This window comes from Astyanax mexicanus, chromosome 9 (genome assembly GCF_023375975.1).
Source record: "Astyanax mexicanus isolate ESR-SI-001 chromosome 9, AstMex3_surface, whole genome shotgun sequence".
Lineage (NCBI taxonomy): Eukaryota > Metazoa > Chordata > Actinopteri > Characiformes > Acestrorhamphidae > Astyanax > Astyanax mexicanus.
This window is the reverse complement of record NC_064416.1, coordinates 20457971-20476684: the sequence shown is the minus strand read 5'-3', so window position 1 is coordinate 20476684 and position 18714 is coordinate 20457971. Positions and strand designations below refer to the sequence as shown.

Genomic DNA, 18714 nt, shown 5'->3' with positions numbered 1-18714 from the left:
GCTGTATGGTAAAGAGATACAAGACATTTGTACTCACTGTCCCCATCTGGTGGAGATATGTTATTATTAAGCCTTGAAGCTTATTGTTTACTGTGTACCTGAGTACATAATACAGTAGTTTCCTAACGTTTTAAACAAAACATCTACATACCATCTACAAGTCATGTCACAGAAACACGTCCACACACAGTCTTTCCACATTTAATTGTTGTTTTTGGTCAATGCAGACTACTGAGATGTTACACAAAGCTTGAGAGAGGAGAAAACAAAAAAAATTGCAGCGTAGAGAACTACATTGTCTACATGGCATCTCCTTAAACCCTAGGTTCCATTATTCAGCTAATAATTAAAATTTTGTGAATTACTTGGTAATGAATTTGCTTGTCATATATTGTGGCGTTTCACGTGATTCTATTGTAGAGCCTTTTAAATTCATGGTAATATTTAGAGTACTGTTGTATAAGAGTTAATGTTCGAAGTGTGGGCATACATACTGGGCCTATCAGGATAAACACTAAACACATGCACATGTAATGTAAAACTGCATGTGAATACTTCAATGTGTAAATTTCAATCTGCCTCAGACATTAATATAATAAGCTGCAGCTGAAATAAGAACTCCCTGCCCCCAGACTGTGAAGCTTTTGACAATGGAGGACTTGCTGGAATTTAAACTTGTAATTTCCTCACACTTGATGAGCTGCATTTAGACTGTATGGCCACTCTAGAGCTGTGAAGCACCTTTATACAACAACGCAGTTGTGTAAATTTACCTTTGCATTTTTTTCTTGGACACAGAAATGTGTATATGACTTCACAGCTTTAGGGTGGCACAACTGTCTTACTGCCTGCATGTAAGATGGGAGGTTATATGTTTGAACCTCAACACCATCAGGATTTAAAGAATAGGCCGTCCTCCATGGGATAGAAGAAATGAAAAACATGCAGATGGCAATAAACGGTAAACAAATTAAAAAGGAACAACATAAAAAATACAAAAGCTGCAGCTGATTTTACTGATAGTTTCGAGGATCAATGTTAAGCACACTGAGAATTGGAATTTAAAAATCAGAAAACTTATAGAAGTTTACTCAAACATGACCTGTAATTAGTAGACCTTTCATTGTAAAGTTTATCTGCCTTTTTTTAACAGTGCAACATGTACTTAAGCTTTGTCCAGTACACAAATTTTCTTGCAATTGCATTCGCTTGAATCCCTCTTTGCTGTTGCAGTCTTTTCACTAAAGCTGTCCCTCCTCCTGTCTTTTTTTCCCTCTCCCCCTCCCTCTTTCGCTCTTGCTTGCTTGACCTGTGCACCCTATAAACTTTAGAGCTCCCAGGTATGTATTTAAACAGTAGCTTCTTACCTCACCACACTCGCTTCTGCACTAGACTAGACTCTATTTCATGTCACTCGAGCGATTTTATCCCTCCCTCTAGCTTAATTTCTGCAATATGTCAACTCTGGAATTCATTATTTCCTGCATGTCTCCAATGCATACACATTACTATTCTCCATATAAGACACAACATGCTTACATTTTATGAAAATATCCAACAATAGGGAATTGTGGGATCTTCTAAAGACTGTGTTTGTATAGGCCCATCCATTTGTATCTCATTGTCCATGTAACTGTCCTGATTTCATCTATTAGTGAAGGTGTTTCCTGCATGGAAGTGCAGACAGTGTTCTGTCGCCACTGACATTCTGCACCATAATCTGTTTTCATCAGATAGTGACCTCATGTGGAACATCTGTGCTGACATCCTCTCCGAACATCTCATGTGTTCTCGTCTGTCATAACTGTCGCCTGATTGGGCAGCTCATGTTACATCTGTCAGTGCATGATGACTGAATTAGTGCTCCATAATGCACTGATTATGACTTCCTTTTTGTCTCTCTCTCTTTCTCTCAGGTCGAGGTGGGCTGCAGCCCCAGCTGGACAGTGCTATGCAGGATGTAAGCGATATGTATCTGTTGATGGAGGAGACAGAGAAACAGGCTGTGCGTCGAGCCCTCCTCGAAGAAAGGGGGCGCTATTGCACCTTCATCAGCTTCCTGCAGCCTGTGGTGGTGAGTGTGGAGAAAACAGAGCAGATTTTAAAGTTTATATTAAGGATGCACCAACATGAAGTTTCTTTGGCAAAAACTAAACAAAACATTGAGTACACTATTTTCACAGGTTTTAATTACATTTGTCACATGTTTACAAAATACATTTACGTATCCTAGCATACCAGCCAACAAAATCCAACACATTTAACTCAGCACTGATTGTTATAGATTTGTTTGTTTAGATATGCTATTCTAGTCACATTTAGCTTCAGCAATATATTTTTGTCAAATATAAATCAGTAGTGCTATTCTAATCATACATTTTATTTAAGCAGTGCAATTCATTCATAAATTAACGTCAGTAGTGCTACTCCAAGTCACGAGTGAAAATCAGTCGGATTAAATAACACAAATGCTAAGGTTAAGTTAAATCAGCTAGTTTTGTACAGCTCATATCTTTCAGCTGGAAAACAGCCACCTGTTTAAAAATGAGGAAAACTGTATGACCATCGATTAGTAAAGCTCATCTTTCAGTGCTGCTAGTGTTGATGGATGTGTATGACATGTCCGAGCTGATTGTGTGTGCTGTGTATTTTCAGAATGGAGAAATTGCTATGCTTGGAGAGGTCACTCATCTCCAGGCCATTATTGATGACCTCACTGTGCTGACCACTGACCCACATAAACTGCCAGAAGCCAGTGAACAGGTACTTTCTTAAATGCACAAACATTATGCATAAGTAGATATGTAGTAGATCACATTATTCAGAAAATAGAATGTCACTATAACTGATTTTAATCAGATTCAGTACACTGTATTTTATCAACATATGTTTCACTTTATTTTTTCAAATGTTAAAGCTTTATTGAAACACTGATTAAGGGAGGTGCCGACCTGATGACCTCTGTGAGGAGTTGGCAGTATAGTAAATGATGGATGTAGGGAAGGTTAGGTCATGTTTGTGTCAAATGCTGCTGATTGGATCATAAATGGCCACAGCAACCTAACTGTTTTTTCAGAAAAGAAATGGGTTATTTATTTTGTTTTATTGATTAATCAAGAAATAACTATTCACTATTGTTAGAAAACATGGTTCAGGTCTTTTTGGTGTCCAGTAGATGGAATAAATCAATGCGTGGGCAATTCATAAAAAAACATTGGTATTCCTTAGAATATTTCTTTAGAGATTTTTGGTTCTGAATTTAGATTTTATTTTTGAGAAATTACATTACCCAGTCGGAATGCTTGTATTATGAAGGGGAGAGAAATAGTTACATTTTCTAGTTAGATCTCACAGACAATGATCTTTCTTTTTATGACAGAATGTAAAATAGTTTTCTAAAGCTTTAGTATTAGTTAGCACTAATTAGCATTAGTATTACGTTAATAAGAGGTCAGATGTGCACATTGCTGTTATTCATATATTAGATACAGTTCACACACACAAAATAATTAAATCCTATGTATATTTTTTTAAATACATATTATATATGCAGAAGTCATCAAATTATTTTGCTTGACAAGAAGTCAAAGAAAATCAGTTAAATTTTTTTATTGGATCTTCCCACATAATAACATACACTTTGTTCCTCCAGGTTATCCTGGACCTGAAGGGTTCCGACTACAGCTGGTCTTACCAAACTCCGCCTTCCTCTCCCAGCAGTACCGGCTCCAGGAAGAGCAGTTTGTGCAGGTGCTCATCTCCTAATAGCACTAATGTTTTACAGAGTGGTCTGATGGTATTAAGATGTTTACAGCCTCAGTTGGCTTTGTTTATTTTGTCATATAACAAACTAGAGTCTTACCTCCATATGACAGTGAAGATCCTGGTCGCACTGAACAATGCCACTAAAAAGATAATTAAAAATTAAATGACAAAATTAGATTGCCATACATAACCTACAGCAAGATTGAATAATGATTTATTACATCTTATTAGGTCTTAATATTAAGATAACTCCTGAAACCTTAAAATTGAATTAAATTAAATATAATCTCGGGATTGGAATATTCCTGGACGTTGCACTTTTTCTATCTGATATAACCAGTCATACCACAGTTAGTTGTGGACTGTATCTGCACAACACTGCTTAACTCCGGTCATCTGTGTAAAATCTAGAAATTTTAGTCTACCGTCTCAGTCCACGTTTCTTTTACATGCAGTGATGGTTCTGAAACTCACAGCTCGTCCAGAAGTGCATGTGTACACTTGTCCTCTGCAGGGAGCTTAAAAGAAGATCTGAAGAAATATTGCTATATTTTTCACAGCATAATAATGGCAACGCAATAATTTTTTTTTTCCCCAATATCATGAAGCCCCATCAGAATGTAATGCATCATAGTTACTAAAGGTACTGCCTTTGTTACTTAAAAGACTGGATCATTAAAAACAAAGTCTTTAGGGTTAAAACGACTCCATTTACAGAAAGCTCTAACCCTTTAATCTCTTGTGTTTTAGTTTGGTGCATCTGCCACCAGGTGGTGCTCATCGCCTGAGCAGCGTCTCTTCTCATGACTCCGGATTCATCTCTCAAGATGCCAACATGCACTCTAAACCTCCTTCTCCAATGCCATCTGACATCACCAGCCAGGTGATTAGCATTGAATAATAACAGCAATCTGTTTAGAATAACATGGTCAGCATACCATTTTCATACCTACACAGTCAATTCAGAATATTATAACAACTTTTTGTTTATATGCATATTGGGGCACTTGTCTGTAGTCCTTCTGTTTCTCTGCATAATTTATTATCCTCCTTTTATCCTCCTCTTTAATAGTCAGGACCCCACTAGATAGACCACCACAGAGCAGCTATTATTTGGGTGATGGGTCAATTTTAGCACTGTAGTGACACTGACACGGTGGTGGTCAGTATGTGTTGTACGAGTGGATCAGGCACAACAGTGGAGCTGGAGTTTAAACACTGTTTACTCACTGTCCTCTCTAGTAGATGCTCCTACCTTGCTGGTGTAAAGTCAGAGACATAATCTCATCTGTTGGATATTTGTGCGTGTTGAACTATTCTCAGTCTAGCAGTGGCACTGAGGTATTTAAAAACTCCAGCATCACAGCGCTGGTGGTCCTGTGGGATTAAAGGAAGGACAAAGTATAAGGAGAAACATCTATAATTACAATTAAGTGATCCTATATGGTTAGAAATAAAATCCCAAAGTGTATTTTTAAGACACTTTTTAATTTCTCTCATCACTGGAATTTTCTCTTCAGAAGTCATCCAGTTCTGCATCCTCTGAAGCATCTGAGACCTGCCAGTCTGTCAGTGAATGCGGATCGCCTACAGCTGTGAGTATTGGAGCCTATAACATGGACTTTTTTCCCATTTTAGTATCTAACAATGAATAACCCATGTCAAACTGCACTCATACTTTTGGATTTTTGCTTTCATTTTGCTTTTTTTATTTTTGAAACTCTCAGTTTCAGACTTAGTTTAAGCTTTATGTCTTAGTTTCATGATTTTGCTTCTGTTCTGCTGCCTCATAGAGCTCAGTGGAGTCTGTCCTCCACAAACATATTCTGATCATCTGACCAAATGTCATTCCGTCTCCACAGTTTGGCTCATCCTTCGCTACTTTCCGCCCTGCTCACACATATAACGGCTCCATCAGGCCTCTCTCTTTCATAGCTCCTGCGTCCCCATCCTTTAACCATTCCCCTGGATCAAATTCTCCCTCACCCACATCAAAAGTTCCTCACTGGAAGGTTTGTTTTCATTTTGACCAATCGGTCACATTTCATTTAGCTTCTTGTGTTCTGTTTTGCTATTATTTACACTGTTTATTTAATCTGGTTTCATGCTTATCTTTTCATTTAATTACTTACGGTCACCCTTTTGGCACTGTTTAACCTCGCTGTTTCTGAAACCGCTCACAGGCATACCCATCTGCTATTTGTTTTCACTGCAGTGGGTTTATAAATGCTTCTGTTTCGTTCCCACAGCAGGACTGGTCTAAAGCAGCTCACTATGAGCAGGCCGGAGCGGCTCTACAGCGCAAAATGGAGGCTGCAGAGCCCCCTGGTGGACCGAGGGGGAACGGTGTCGTGCACGCTGAGGACCCTTACAGGACCAGAGCGGGCCCTGCAAACATCAGTGGAAAGGTAAATAAATTAAACACATCAAGAAGTGACAAAACAAACACAATTCACAACAAATGTACCAGTGGAATGTGGAGTTTTTTATGATGCAAAATAATCAGGTATGAAAACAAATAAGCTGACTGAAGCTGATTGAGATAAAATGCCCACACTCTGCATCTGCAATCACAGTACAGTAGAAATAGTATGAAAAACAATTACATAAACAAACATACTGCAGTACAACCTGATCTTAACATAGGGCAAATAACTTTTGAAAGGTAGGATTAAGTTGAAATAATATTAATGCAAAGTATCACTTAAAAAAAAGGTGTCAGTTTTTTGTCAGTTTTTGTCAGTTCTTTTGACAATCTGAATTTAACCATTTACTGTGTCCAAGTTTTCAATGAGTAGACCAATAGAAATGCTCCAAAATGACCAGGAATCAAATTGTTTTACATTCACTTACATTCACAAGCTAACTCTTTAAATCTTAGGCCTGTACGTGAGCATATTTTTAAAATTCTCCTTATCAAATGACAGTACATATTCCTTTTATAAATGTGTAGTAAGTCAGAAAATCAGCAGTCTCAAAACTCTAATTCAAATTTATAATAGGTTTTAAGCAGTTTTTTTTCTGAACTTTGAACTTCTATTTTATGTGTGATTAATTAATTTCTCCCTTTTTCGCTCAGCATGGAAAGCTGACAACATCTGCAGCCAGTGAGCTGGCAATGGTTCTCACACGTGGTTTAAGTCTGGAGCAGCAGAAGAACAGCTGTGACTCACTGCAGTACTCCAGTGGATACAGCACACAAAATACTACACCATCCTGCTCTGAGGACACCATTCCCTCACACGGTAACTTCAATACACACATTCCCCATTTAGAGGAATGTAAGGCAGAAGTATGTGATCAGTAAAGTTGTCCTATATTACCTGTCCAGCAATCTCATAGCCACCCCTAAGAAAAGCTTATCATCATAGCTGGAATGTGAGACCTTTATGCAACCAGAAAGTAGTCCCATATCAATCCTTTAGCAACCATATAGCATTACCATAGTAACCACTCCAGCAGTTTTATCAACACTCTCTGCACAGTGGTTGCTCTCTAAAAACCATAACTATGTGGGATATCATCGCAACCCCCATGGCATTGCTATAGCAACCGCCATAGCAACCATCTACAGTGGCTTGCAAAAGTATTCATACTCCATGAACTTTATATATATATATAAAAATCACAAACTGGAATGCGTTTTATTGGGTTTCTAAGTGATCGACCAACACAAAGTAGCAAATTAAAAGGAAGCTGGTCAGAGTTAATGGGGAACATAGATGGGGCTAAACAAAGCGCAATCATGGAAGAACACATGCAAAATACCTGAGACTGGGGGATTTACATTCTAGCAAGATAATAACCCAGTCTGTGGCAAGACATAATTTCTGTTCACAGATGCTCCCCACCTGAACTGGCTGAACTTGAGCTATTTTGCAAAGAAGAGTAGGCCTAAATCTCAGTCTCTATAGATGCGCAAAGCTGGTAGACATAGCTCAAAAGACTTGCAGCTGTAATTGCAGTAAAAGGTGTCTCTACTAAGTATTCATATATAGTGGGCTGCATGTCACATTTTTCAGATTTGGACATTTGATTAAAGCGTGTAAAACCATGTATCATTTTCATTCCACAGGTATGTGATACTTTGTGTTGGTCTATTTGATGTCAGTAGGCCTGACCATCACATTGTGTATTAATAATTAATTGTAACATAAATAAGCTTACCTGATAACTGTCCTTAGGAGACCTGCAGTCTGCCAGCTCTCATAGGTGATCGAAGGACCCTCGGTTCACTAGCAAGGAGGGGGCGACACTGCTGCTCTGTAAAACCTAGGGGGGAAGGGAAATGTAATAAGTAATGTGTTGTGTAGATACTTACCTGTAAAGTGCACTATTTTTGATAACACAATTTATACACACTACTGATATCAGTTATTTACAGACATGTCTCATGTTATTGTATGTGTTCTAGTCACCTTTTACTTTTAATCTTGTTTCTTTTTGTTTTTCTTTATATTTTATGCATGCAGTAAACTAAAAAAAAAAAAACACTGGGGATTTTGCACTTACCTCGGATGTGTTCGTCTCTCTCGATACAGTCCTTAAACTCCTCTACACAAAGCTAGCAGCAGTAATATTCACAGTCTATCTCTTAAATTCTAAATAAAATACTAGGGGTGGGAATCGTTTACTATCTCACGATTCGATTCGATTCCGATTTTGGGGGCCACGATTCGATTCAAAATCGATTTTTGATTCAAAACGATTTGAATTATAAAAATTTCTGCTTCTGGCTTATGAATCTTATTGAAAAAAAACCCTCCATAATATACACTGGTCCTGGAGCAGGTAATGTGTTACAAAAACAATAAAATGTGCAGGAATGTGGGTCCTCAGTGACAGAGAAATCACTGGGATATCACAATGACGTTAATGAACAATAAATAAATAATAAATAACACTGCTTTATTACCAGGCTACTAGCTGTGGTGTGTAGGTGACGCTGCTGGGCTGATGTGATGATAGCAGTGAAGCGCTAAAGTTCAGGAGCAGCTGCTGATTAACTAGTTAATTTAAGGTCGTTGTATTTCTTCAGAAAGGGGGCAGGAGGTGGAGAAATTAATTCATATGGTCCATTCCTTAATTCCTCTGTGATGAGGAGCTGAAATTAGCTCTGATTAGCTTATTGTATTTTTCCGTTCCGCCTTAAATGCTGCAGCCCGCTGCCACCTGTAGCGTTATTTAAGGTGGAACTGGAAAGTTAGCTAGTTAGCTAGCTAACAGTTACTGAAACTAACTACTAGCGATCTTTTTTATGCTTGTTATGAAGCATTCTGCCATAAAACATTGAAACTACACGTTAATCTAATGTAATATAGTGCTTGTTCTGCCATCTTACCGGTGATTCTCAAACACCTACGCTCTGTGTGTGTCTGGAAGATCTCCGTTTGAAAGGACAAGCGCTATCCCCAGGGTTGCCAGGTCCAACAAAAATACCCAGCCCAAAATCAGTCTAAAACCCGCCCCTCAGAATCGATTTTGGGACATTTTAAATCGATTCTGAATCGTAGTAAATGAGAATCAAGATTCTTATGTGAATCGATTTTTTGGCACACCTCTATAAAATACACTTTGCGGTTGTAAAATATGAAAATTCAAAAGGTATGAATACTTTTGCAAGCCACTATCTAGCAAACTCTTGGCAACACATCAAATCTAGAATCATTAAATGGATGAGAAAGTAAACACTTAATTACCTTGATTTCTTTCTGCAGGTTCTGACTATGACTGCTACTCTATGAACGGAGACGGCGAAAGTGATGCTCAGACGGACTTTGATAAATCCTCCACCGTCCCTCGGCACAGCAACCTGGCCCAGAACTACCGTCGCATGATCCAGACCAAGAGGCCTGCGAGCACTGCGGGGCTTCCTGGAGGTGTAGGCGCCCAGGGTTCCTCTGCTTCCAATGGCAAAGGAACATCAGGAGGAACAGTAATTTCTTCTGGAACGGCCACCATCCGCAGGACCCCGTCCTCCAAAACTGGTGTGAGACGTGTCCCATCCAACGTGGGCCCGATTCCTATCCGGCCTCCCATTGTTCCAGTGAAGACCCCTACTGTCCCAGACTCCCCTGGTTTCCCCAGTCCTCCACCAGAGCACAATGGCAGTGAGGAGAGCCTGTACAGTGAAGATTCGTTGGAGATCCTGGAGTACAAAGCCTCTCCCAAACGGATGAGTCTGCCTAACTCTGCTTGGGGCTCAAGCATGAGCGTGTACTCCCAGCAGTCCGGAGCTATGGCCCTCAGCACAGAGGAGCAGATTCTGGCTGCTAACCGCCACAGCCTGGTGGAGAAAATTGGAGAGCTTGTGGCCAACGCTCATGCCCTGGGAGAAGGTCAATACCCGTTCCCCACGGATCCCCAGGCTAGCCACGGCCACCAGGAGGACCCTCCGCCCACAGAAAAGGGAGAGGACATGCTGAAGTCCATCCGCAGAGGAGTGCGCCTCAGGAAAACCGTGAGCAATGACAGGTCGGCGCCCAGGATCCTGCGATAGCTTCACTCTTTATTGCCAACCTGATGCATATAGACTCTGCAAAAAGAGGAACACTTGTATGTATGTGAAAATTGATTAAATTGTTAAACAAACAAACAAACAAAAAAAAAGGATTGTTAAAGTCAGTGTTCATAAATTGGTGACTAGCAAACTAGTCATACCAGTGTCAATGTGACGTGACGAGTGTATATGGACACAGTTCCTGTATGGACTATTATTGTTGTATGGATGCTAAAGACATCTATTGGAAAGGCACATTTTAACAAACTTCGTACAACTCAACGGACAAGAGTACGTTTTAAAGTGTGTACTATTAACATTCTAGTTGTTGGTTGTTCCTTTTTGGAGTTTTGATTTGTAATTACTATGTTAATCAAATGTTACTTATCTGTAACTGATGTAAAGAGCGAGTTTGACTAATTTCTCATCTCCCCAGGTAATCGCTTTGTAAAAAGCCAAAGTGTTTTGTTGTTGATTAAAAAGCTAATGTGTTGAATGCAAGTGGCACCACAGTAGCCTACTCACACTCAGACGGACCACATGAACAAAGTACTGTAAATACTGCAAACTGCCAAATAAACACAAAGTGTAGCACATTTTACTAGAGTGAAGATTTTTTTTGCATGTTTTAGCCTCACATATACCCTGTTCACACCTGGTCAATTCATCTGCTTAGTATCTTGATTGTATGCTAATAAGAATTTAACATGCATTTACACTTGATAGTCAAAAGTGCCAACAGTAAGTCAACCTAAAATCTTAACTGTGAGGACAGAATGTTCAAATTTGCTTGTTGTATAGCAATTACTGGTGGGAGGAGTTTTGTTTGTTAAGTGTGTACACTTTTACACTGCTATAACCTGGCTTAAAGGCATCTCGGACCAATTTCTGAAATGGTTTGAGAGATCGGATTTGTATGTTTAAACTGCAAATTTAAACCCAAAGAAGACATGATTACAACATACAAATCCAATAACTCAACACACTGCAGAAGGTGGTCTAAGATACAGCTGAGCCATATGTTATGGCAGCGTAAACATCCAAACCTCCCCACATGCAGTACATTTTTGCTAAATTAATCACTGTAAATAGTCAATTTCTTGTAAGCATGGACACCTGAAGCGGCTGCCTTTCCCTCGAGTTTGATGAAATATGCAATTGCAGAACGTAAAAATGTGAATTTTGAGACAGCAACCATCTTTAGCACAGATGCCTGTACAGATAAACAACTGGTTCTGTGTAACAAGAATATAACGAATATTTGGTCCCACACAGCAATCAGATTTCAGTCTACCTAGTGTAAATGCTGTTGTTTAAACTTGAAATCAGGATACAATCCAACTTCTTGTCACATGATGTGACCAAGTCATCTTGATCCTAGAAAAAAAAAGAAAAAAAAAAAGAAGGGTGAATGTAGCTTGATCTGGACATACGGTTTAGGGTCAGTGTAACACTTATCAATTCAACTGTCTGCTGGATTTGTATGTAAAACGTTTTCCCAGTAAATAAAAAAAAGAGTTTGCATCCATTTTTTCCACATCTTCCAATTTCTGCCCCTCACAATTTAAAAAATGGGGACATTTTTTTTATAATTTTTTCTGATAATTTAATATTTTTTTAAGTTTTAATGGTATTATTTTTACATGATGAATACATGCCAAATAGACAAAATTAAATAATTTAATTTGACATCCAATTTTGTACCTGATAAAAGTTACACTGACTGGTTAGACAAGGTTTATCTTCTTGCATAAAGGAAAACTATTATTTTTGTTAGCCCTATCTGTAAAACCCCAAAATCAAAATATTACCCTTAATTCACCTTTCTCCACAGAAGCCTTTGAATAATGCCACAGAAAAAACACACACCACAGGCTATATAAAGAACCATGCTTATAATAGAAATGTGTGTGAAGAACCACTCAATAACTCATTCCAGTCATTTTTTTTTTTTGTGACATAACTCAATTTTTTTAAAATAAATGTACAAAAGTGCGACAATGGATTTTTATTGTGAGGTTTAACATAATCTCTGTGGCGGCAGTAGTGTCATACTTATTTCAGGTACAGAAATTATCCAGCAGAGTGCGCTAGAGAGTGATGTACATAAGGACAGAAGCATATCCTTAAACAGGTTGTAGATAAAGGACCATTTATCTATTTATGTAATTTATGATGACTGCTTTTGATATATGTTTTAATATTTAATATGCATTTTATTTTGGCTCATCTATTCAAATGCAGAGCGAAAGAGTATTTGATACATTGCCAAAGTTTTCCCACCTACAAGAAAGGGAGCGGTCTGTATTGTTTATCGTAGGTACATTCAGCTGTTATTTGAAAATTATACAATGTGATTTTCTGGATCTCACAGTTAAAGTGTACCTACAATAAAAAATCCAGGCCTCTCCATTGTTTGTAGGTAGAAAAACTTACAAAATTGGCAGAGTATCAAATAACTATTTTTCCAACTGTAGATGAATGAGCAATCAAATTACAAACAGAATAATTTTGTAGATTAGTTTAGACTAAAATGAATGTTGATAACAGTTTATTGCAATTCTTCCTTCTATACTTAAAAATACTGAATTTGACTGTACTAATTAAGTATCTAAATGTGCTTTAAAACATCAAACTGCATTTTTATTTTCATTTTTGGTAAAGCTAAATAATTAGAGGTTGGTACAAGAAAATTACAACGAAAAATAATTAGGTACAGATTGAGAGCAGAGGTTAGTGTTAATGTGCTGCTGCTCCCTATTGTCAGTAAGATGTTCTCTCTCCACCCTGTTTTGGTTCTACTGAAGAAAAATCACGATAAAATTACTGATAAAAAGCAGCAGCACACTAGATTCTGCTAATGGTCACTCAGCTAACAACATTATGTACTCAGATGTTTTTCTAACAATTAATTTTTTGTATGTCGTTTAATGTTTATAGAACATTATTGTTATTGTAGGAAAGTTTGGGCAAATGTTTGGTAACATTAGACAAATGTTTGGTAGCATTCTCTGAGCTGAGTAGGTAAACCAGGCATTGTGACTACCGGTACAACTTTTCCTGTGCCAGTCAGTGTTCACAGAATGGGCGCTCAAACTGCATACAACAAAGCAAAACGTCTGGAAGGCAAACAGGGTTTGTCTTTAGGCTAAACGCGAACACAAAAAATATAATGGTCTATTTCAGCTAAACCAAAATGGAGATAACACATAAGGAGGAAACAGCAAACCTTGAGAAACCAAACCCGAGGAAGCGAGTGAGAGTAAAGCTAAAAGGTAATCAACAACAATATTTTCTGCTTGCTAACAGGGCATAAAAAAGAGACAGCAGGTGGAAAAACTGCAGCATGTTTGTTGCAGCATTAAAATTGTGCTAGAACATGCATGTGTGCTCTTACCAGAGCCATAAGACTATAATACAGACTTGGGCAAAATAGTTCTGAATGGTCATACGCTGCCACTATGCTCAGGAGATTGCCGGTTCAAATCCTGACTACCAAAACCCTAAGAGAGCACAATTGACCTTGCTCTCTCTCTGTGGGTAAATGGCGCTCTCTCCCCACATCACTCCAAAGGGTGATGTCAATCAGCACAAGACTGATGTATCGAAACTGAGTTACTGCTCTTTCCTCAGAGCGCGTTGGCTACACAACAGTGCTACATCAGCAGTAGATAAAAAAAAAAGCGGTGGCAGACTTAACATGTATCGGAGGATGCACGTGCTAATCTTCACCCTCCTGGTGTTGGGGCATCACTAATTATAGGGGGAGTCCTAAAAAGTGGGTTGGGTAATTGGCCGTGTAAACTGGGAAAAAAATACTTAACTCAAGTTTTCAGTGAACATTACTTATAACTTTTGAAGCAACAAAATCATTTAAGTAAATTTCACTTATCCAGGTTTTAGGCTACAGTGTATATGAGGGTGCACACAAACACAGCCCACACACAGGCTACTGACCACTGTGTGTGTGTGTGTGTTAAGTGCAGTGAGTGTATTCTGGCCCATCAGGGCGATTCAGTCCCCCCGCAGTGACAGAGGGTGGGAGACGGGCAGGGGGGGGTTTGATGTGGCAGCTGCAGATCGTGAGAATGAGGAGCGACAAAAAAGCCTCGGCCTCCGTCACTCAGCCGCGCGCGCTCATCACTCCCACGTCTCGTGCGTCCTGCTTTACCGCCGATGATTGTGTCACCGTCCCGGAGGGACAGGGCGCGCGCCGCCGCGGGCCGTCCGCGCAAGGGAAGTGAAGTGACACGGGTGCGCATCGCGCCGTCGCCGCCAGTCGCGCGGCAAAGTGGCACGCGTGTCATTTTAAGTGACACACGCGCTCGTCTGCCCATCCGCGCGCTCCTCCGGTGCAAATGCGGGACATGAGCGCGGACTGACGGCGCTGCGCCGCGGACACGACAGCGCGCAAAACAATAACCTCATGCGATCTGAGCCAGGCGTGGGGGGTCAGAGCCGAGGAGGAGCGCAGACCCTCTATACTCATAGAGAACATGCTTATGTGGAGCCTGGATCAGCAGCCAAACTGGGGACCAGAAAGTGCTGTGCATGGGTTCCACATATGGATGACAGTGATGAGACCAGGAGGGGTTCAACACGGACCCCATCTGGATTGTACACTGCACACTAGCCTAGATGGGTTCCATAGGGGAGTAAGGTACAGCAAGCTGTAATGCCCATTTAGCAAGTTCAATATCGTCCCAGTAAAAAAATGCACAAATCGGGGCCCTCTTGTAACTGGGGTGGGACAAAATATTGATATTGCTGTGCATCATCAATGTGTGTCGTCAAATATTGATTTTTGTATTGAAACATAAGCACCCTAAAGACTTGCCTTCCAATTTGGCTTAATTACTCCACGTGGTGGCGCTAATCAAATGAATAGGTTAAGCAAAGGTCTCAAAAGTATTCCCATTCATTACTCAGGTAGCAATTAAGAGACTAGGGTTTAAAATACTTCTGCAGAAGTTGAAATATCAACTCAAGCTTTTTACTCAAGGGTGTAAAAGTATTGTTTTTAAAACCACTTAAAAGTATAAAAGTAATATAAAGGGAAAGAAAAGCCATTAAAGACAAAACTTAGGCTGCCTGTTTAAGCCACATATATGTCCATTGAAAATTAATGCATTTTAGTACAATGAAAATATATTAAAAAAAAGCTTAGTTGGGACATTTCACTTGAGTTCTATTGAGTCTCTGCCAGGGATTACCTTCATACTAGGATATAAGGGTGATATGTACAGTAGGCAAAATCATGTATAAACCAATAGGGTGTCGAAATGGTATATGTTCATATTTCTCATCCAACCATAATAAAATATCATATATCATATTGCTATATTTAATTAGCACAATAAGAGTTCAGTAATCAACATAATTAATTAAGAAAACAGTTAGCACCACCAGTTAGCTATTAGCCATCTCCATTAACACCAGCAGTCTGTTAACCAAGGAATGGGTAGCTGCATCCGGTGCTGTGAGGGTAATAACGAAGCACTCGAATAATCTATAGCCATAATCCACATATATCAAACCACAAAAAAAAACCCTCTCTAACCAGCACAAAGACATCAATCTGTTATGAAAAACACATATTATTAAATGTAAAAATGTTTGTAACCTCTTGTGTGTGATGTCTTCTACAAATTTTGTCACTAAGGCAAATAAAAAAATCAACCTAGAGTTCTAAGAGATATAAGCTATAGTATGCATGGCATTTGTTACTGACTGATGAGCAGAATGCTGCCAAAGTGAATCTGTAAAACGGCAGTATTAAATGCGGGGAAAAAACGTTAGATGCACCGCTGCAACCAGTGCAAAAACTTAGGGCCCCGTTAGGATCAGTGATGAGACCAGGAGAAACCTAGGTTTGTGCAAAGCATTGTACACAGGGCCAAGATGGGCTCCCTGAAGGACTAAGGTACAGTAAGCTGTAATGGTAGGCCAATTTAGCAAGCTCAACTGTCTCCCAGTAACAACACATGTACAAATCAAATCAGAGCCCACCTGGAACTAAAGATTAGACAAGACATTGATATTGCAAAATATCATGTCCTTTGCATTTGCTATACATACTCAAAACATTAATATTTTTATTAAAGCATGCGTGCTCTGAACTCTTAGACTTGCCCTTAAACTAAAGCTACTGCTTCATTAATCCACTTGGTGGCGCTAATCAAATGAACAGGGTAAACCTGCGTAAAGGATACTGGCAGAGAAGGAACAGTGAAAAGTACAAGTAAAATTACTCAGATAAACTGGATTAATTGTGTCATATATTACATATCTGCAATCCTCTTTAGTATATTCTGCAAATTATTTGTAAATGTAGCAGTGCTTCTTTGCACTCTCCACAGGAATGTTTGTCATATTGTATAATTAAAACTTCTATTATTATGATTATTTAGAATATTGTACTTTGAACACTTCTCAATTGGAAATTTTCTTCCCTGTGCCTGTTACCCTACTGAACTCCACAATGTCACTTTAATTGTATCATTGTACTGTTACTGTACTTTACTTTGCATTTTTTTACTTCACTATTCATATTGTCCTTTTTTGTATCTCATAACTGAGTTGTATTTATTTTCAAATTGCACATACTGATCTATTTTCCTTTAACACATGATGTCCTGTTTTATTACTGCATTCTCTATACCTATATATGTATAAATATTATGTACATTTTTCTCTCTGCATATATATAACTAACCCCAGTTTTACCTTTATTTCATGTATATATACACGCTCTATATTTCCTTTTGTTCCACCAATATCTCTAAATTGCTACAGTGACTTTCAACATTTACATTTTATATGTCAGAAATACTGAATTTTTGCACTTTTTGCACACTGGTTAGATGCTAAATACATTACATTTGATTGTACTTGTACTCTAAACTAAACTAATCTAATCTTGCATTTGCTATGCATTTGTTTTATTTTATATTGTATTATTAAGCAATAAATCTCTTTGTACTTGTACAATGACAAAAGGTATCCATATGCAATTTTAAATATGTACTAAAGATCTACTAAAATTGCATATTAAGATCTACTCAAGTAAAAAGTAGACCACTGAGAGTAAATGTTACATATATACTTCTTTAAACAATAGTGGAAGTAGGCCTATACTATAATCAACATCATATTAAAAGATTATTATCTGATATTAAATAGAAAGTTTAGGTTATTTAAAGTGGTGGTTGTATGAGGTACTTGTCAGTGTACAAGTGTCAAGTCTATATTGCAGGGGGTAGTATCCTCCTAATAGAAGTATTACTTGTTGCTGTGTACTGCTTTGCACTGGCACAAGCATTTCATACAATTCCACCACTAGTTACCACTTTGACACTCACACAGATGTTAATTTTGATGACTGTAAATAAGGTCATATCCTTACTTTCAATCCAACAGGTGGTCATTTTAATAGAATTTAGTTTATTGATATTTGTACAATAATTAGTTTATGTGTGACTTTAGTCTACAAACCTGCACTATTTCAAATCGACATTATTTATTGATTTATTTAACCTAGATCAATCTTAGATAAGTATTTAGCATTATTTTATAAGCTGTTGAATGTTGTTAAAAGGATTAAATACAGCTCCTTTATCTATTAGACACCTGTGTGTGACCCCTTCAGGTATTTAGGATAGGCGAAAAAAGTTTTAGCATAACTTAATTATCTCGTTAGCTAAGTTAGTTAACCCACCAACGAGCTGTAAATGATAACCAGCCTTATCAATGTTATCCACTGATATTTTCAGGGGTTATTAGTATTATTTATTGCTAAGCTTGTTACCAGTTTAAAGTTAACTGTGAAACGAGCTGTTAACTCACCTCAGCACGTCTGAAGTTGAGTTTTATAAGCAGCTAGCTCCGTCTCTCGGGGCAAACACAGATTTACAACCACGTTTCTGGATATTGAGCCGAAGTGGTCACACCACTGGCGTCTGGTTTCTCAATCTCCATGGCCGCCATCGTTGACTTTCGTGCCAGTTCTCCTTCCCATCATTCATTGCGGCAGTTTACAGGACTAAGTGTGTTCACAGTAATAAGTGTGATTTCCCCCTTTCAGACCAAAATTATTATGTGCCAGTGATGGAAAAATATATATGTTTTCTGTCTGTAATGCACACAAATACATATAAAAATGAAATACAATTAACAAACATATTCAATTGCTTTTTAATATCAATTGCATCAAAAGCATTTTTATTTTATATTTGATATTAACATTTTTATTTTACAGTAAAATATTATACACATTATAAAAAAGTGTTCTAAATCACATTAAGTTAGTAAAAACTATTTCTTACTGTATCTACTGGGCTTATTATTTCATTGGCTTGTAAACTTTTTCATTGGCTGTGTTATGATCTATCCTCATGGACAACAGGTCTCAAATAGTGTTCAGTGCTACACCCCTTAAAAAAAGAAGAAAG

General features: G+C 38.3%; 1 protein-coding gene and 2 long non-coding RNA genes across 7 annotated transcripts in view; 1 reads left to right on the top strand and 2 right to left on the bottom strand.

Moving 5' to 3' along the window:
* Positions 1-10860, top strand: part of mtss1la (MTSS I-BAR domain containing 2a) — a 44177-nt gene extending 33317 nt beyond the window's left edge. For 2 of the 4 annotated variants that reach the window (XM_015606147.3, XM_015606149.3), the window contains 10 exons: positions 1332-1340; positions 1917-2074; positions 2656-2763; positions 3653-3750; positions 4516-4648; positions 5286-5360; positions 5628-5777; positions 6015-6173; positions 6845-7010; positions 9483-10860. In XM_015606147.3, coding sequence (XP_015461633.3) covers positions 1332-1340; positions 1917-2074; positions 2656-2763; positions 3653-3750; positions 4516-4648; positions 5286-5360; positions 5628-5777; positions 6015-6173; positions 6845-7010; positions 9483-10264 — 1838 coding nt within the window. In that variant the 3' untranslated portion in view covers positions 10265-10860. The remainder of the gene's footprint in view (positions 1-1331; positions 1341-1916; positions 2075-2655; positions 2764-3652; positions 3751-4515; positions 4649-5285; positions 5361-5627; positions 5778-6014; positions 6174-6844; positions 7011-9482) is intronic. The other 2 variants (XM_015606148.3, XM_007250525.4) reach the window with 2 other exon arrangements.
* LOC107197649 (uncharacterized) lies at positions 186-18264 on the bottom strand. 2 transcript variants are annotated; one of them, XR_007440660.1, is made up of 5 exons: positions 18110-18264; positions 9465-10300; positions 5021-8037; positions 3863-3905; positions 186-2066 (listed from the first exon to the last, which is right to left on the bottom strand). It is a non-coding gene; the product is annotated as an uncharacterized LOC107197649 (long non-coding RNA). The 2 variants fall into 2 exon arrangements; XR_007440659.1 differs by having other exon boundaries at positions 3863-8037.
* LOC125804557 (uncharacterized) lies at positions 8239-9458 on the bottom strand. The gene is made up of 2 exons (XR_007440661.1): positions 9324-9458; positions 8239-8366 (listed from the first exon to the last, which is right to left on the bottom strand). It is a non-coding gene; the product is annotated as an uncharacterized LOC125804557 (long non-coding RNA).
* Positions 18265-18714: the final 450 nt, after the last annotated feature.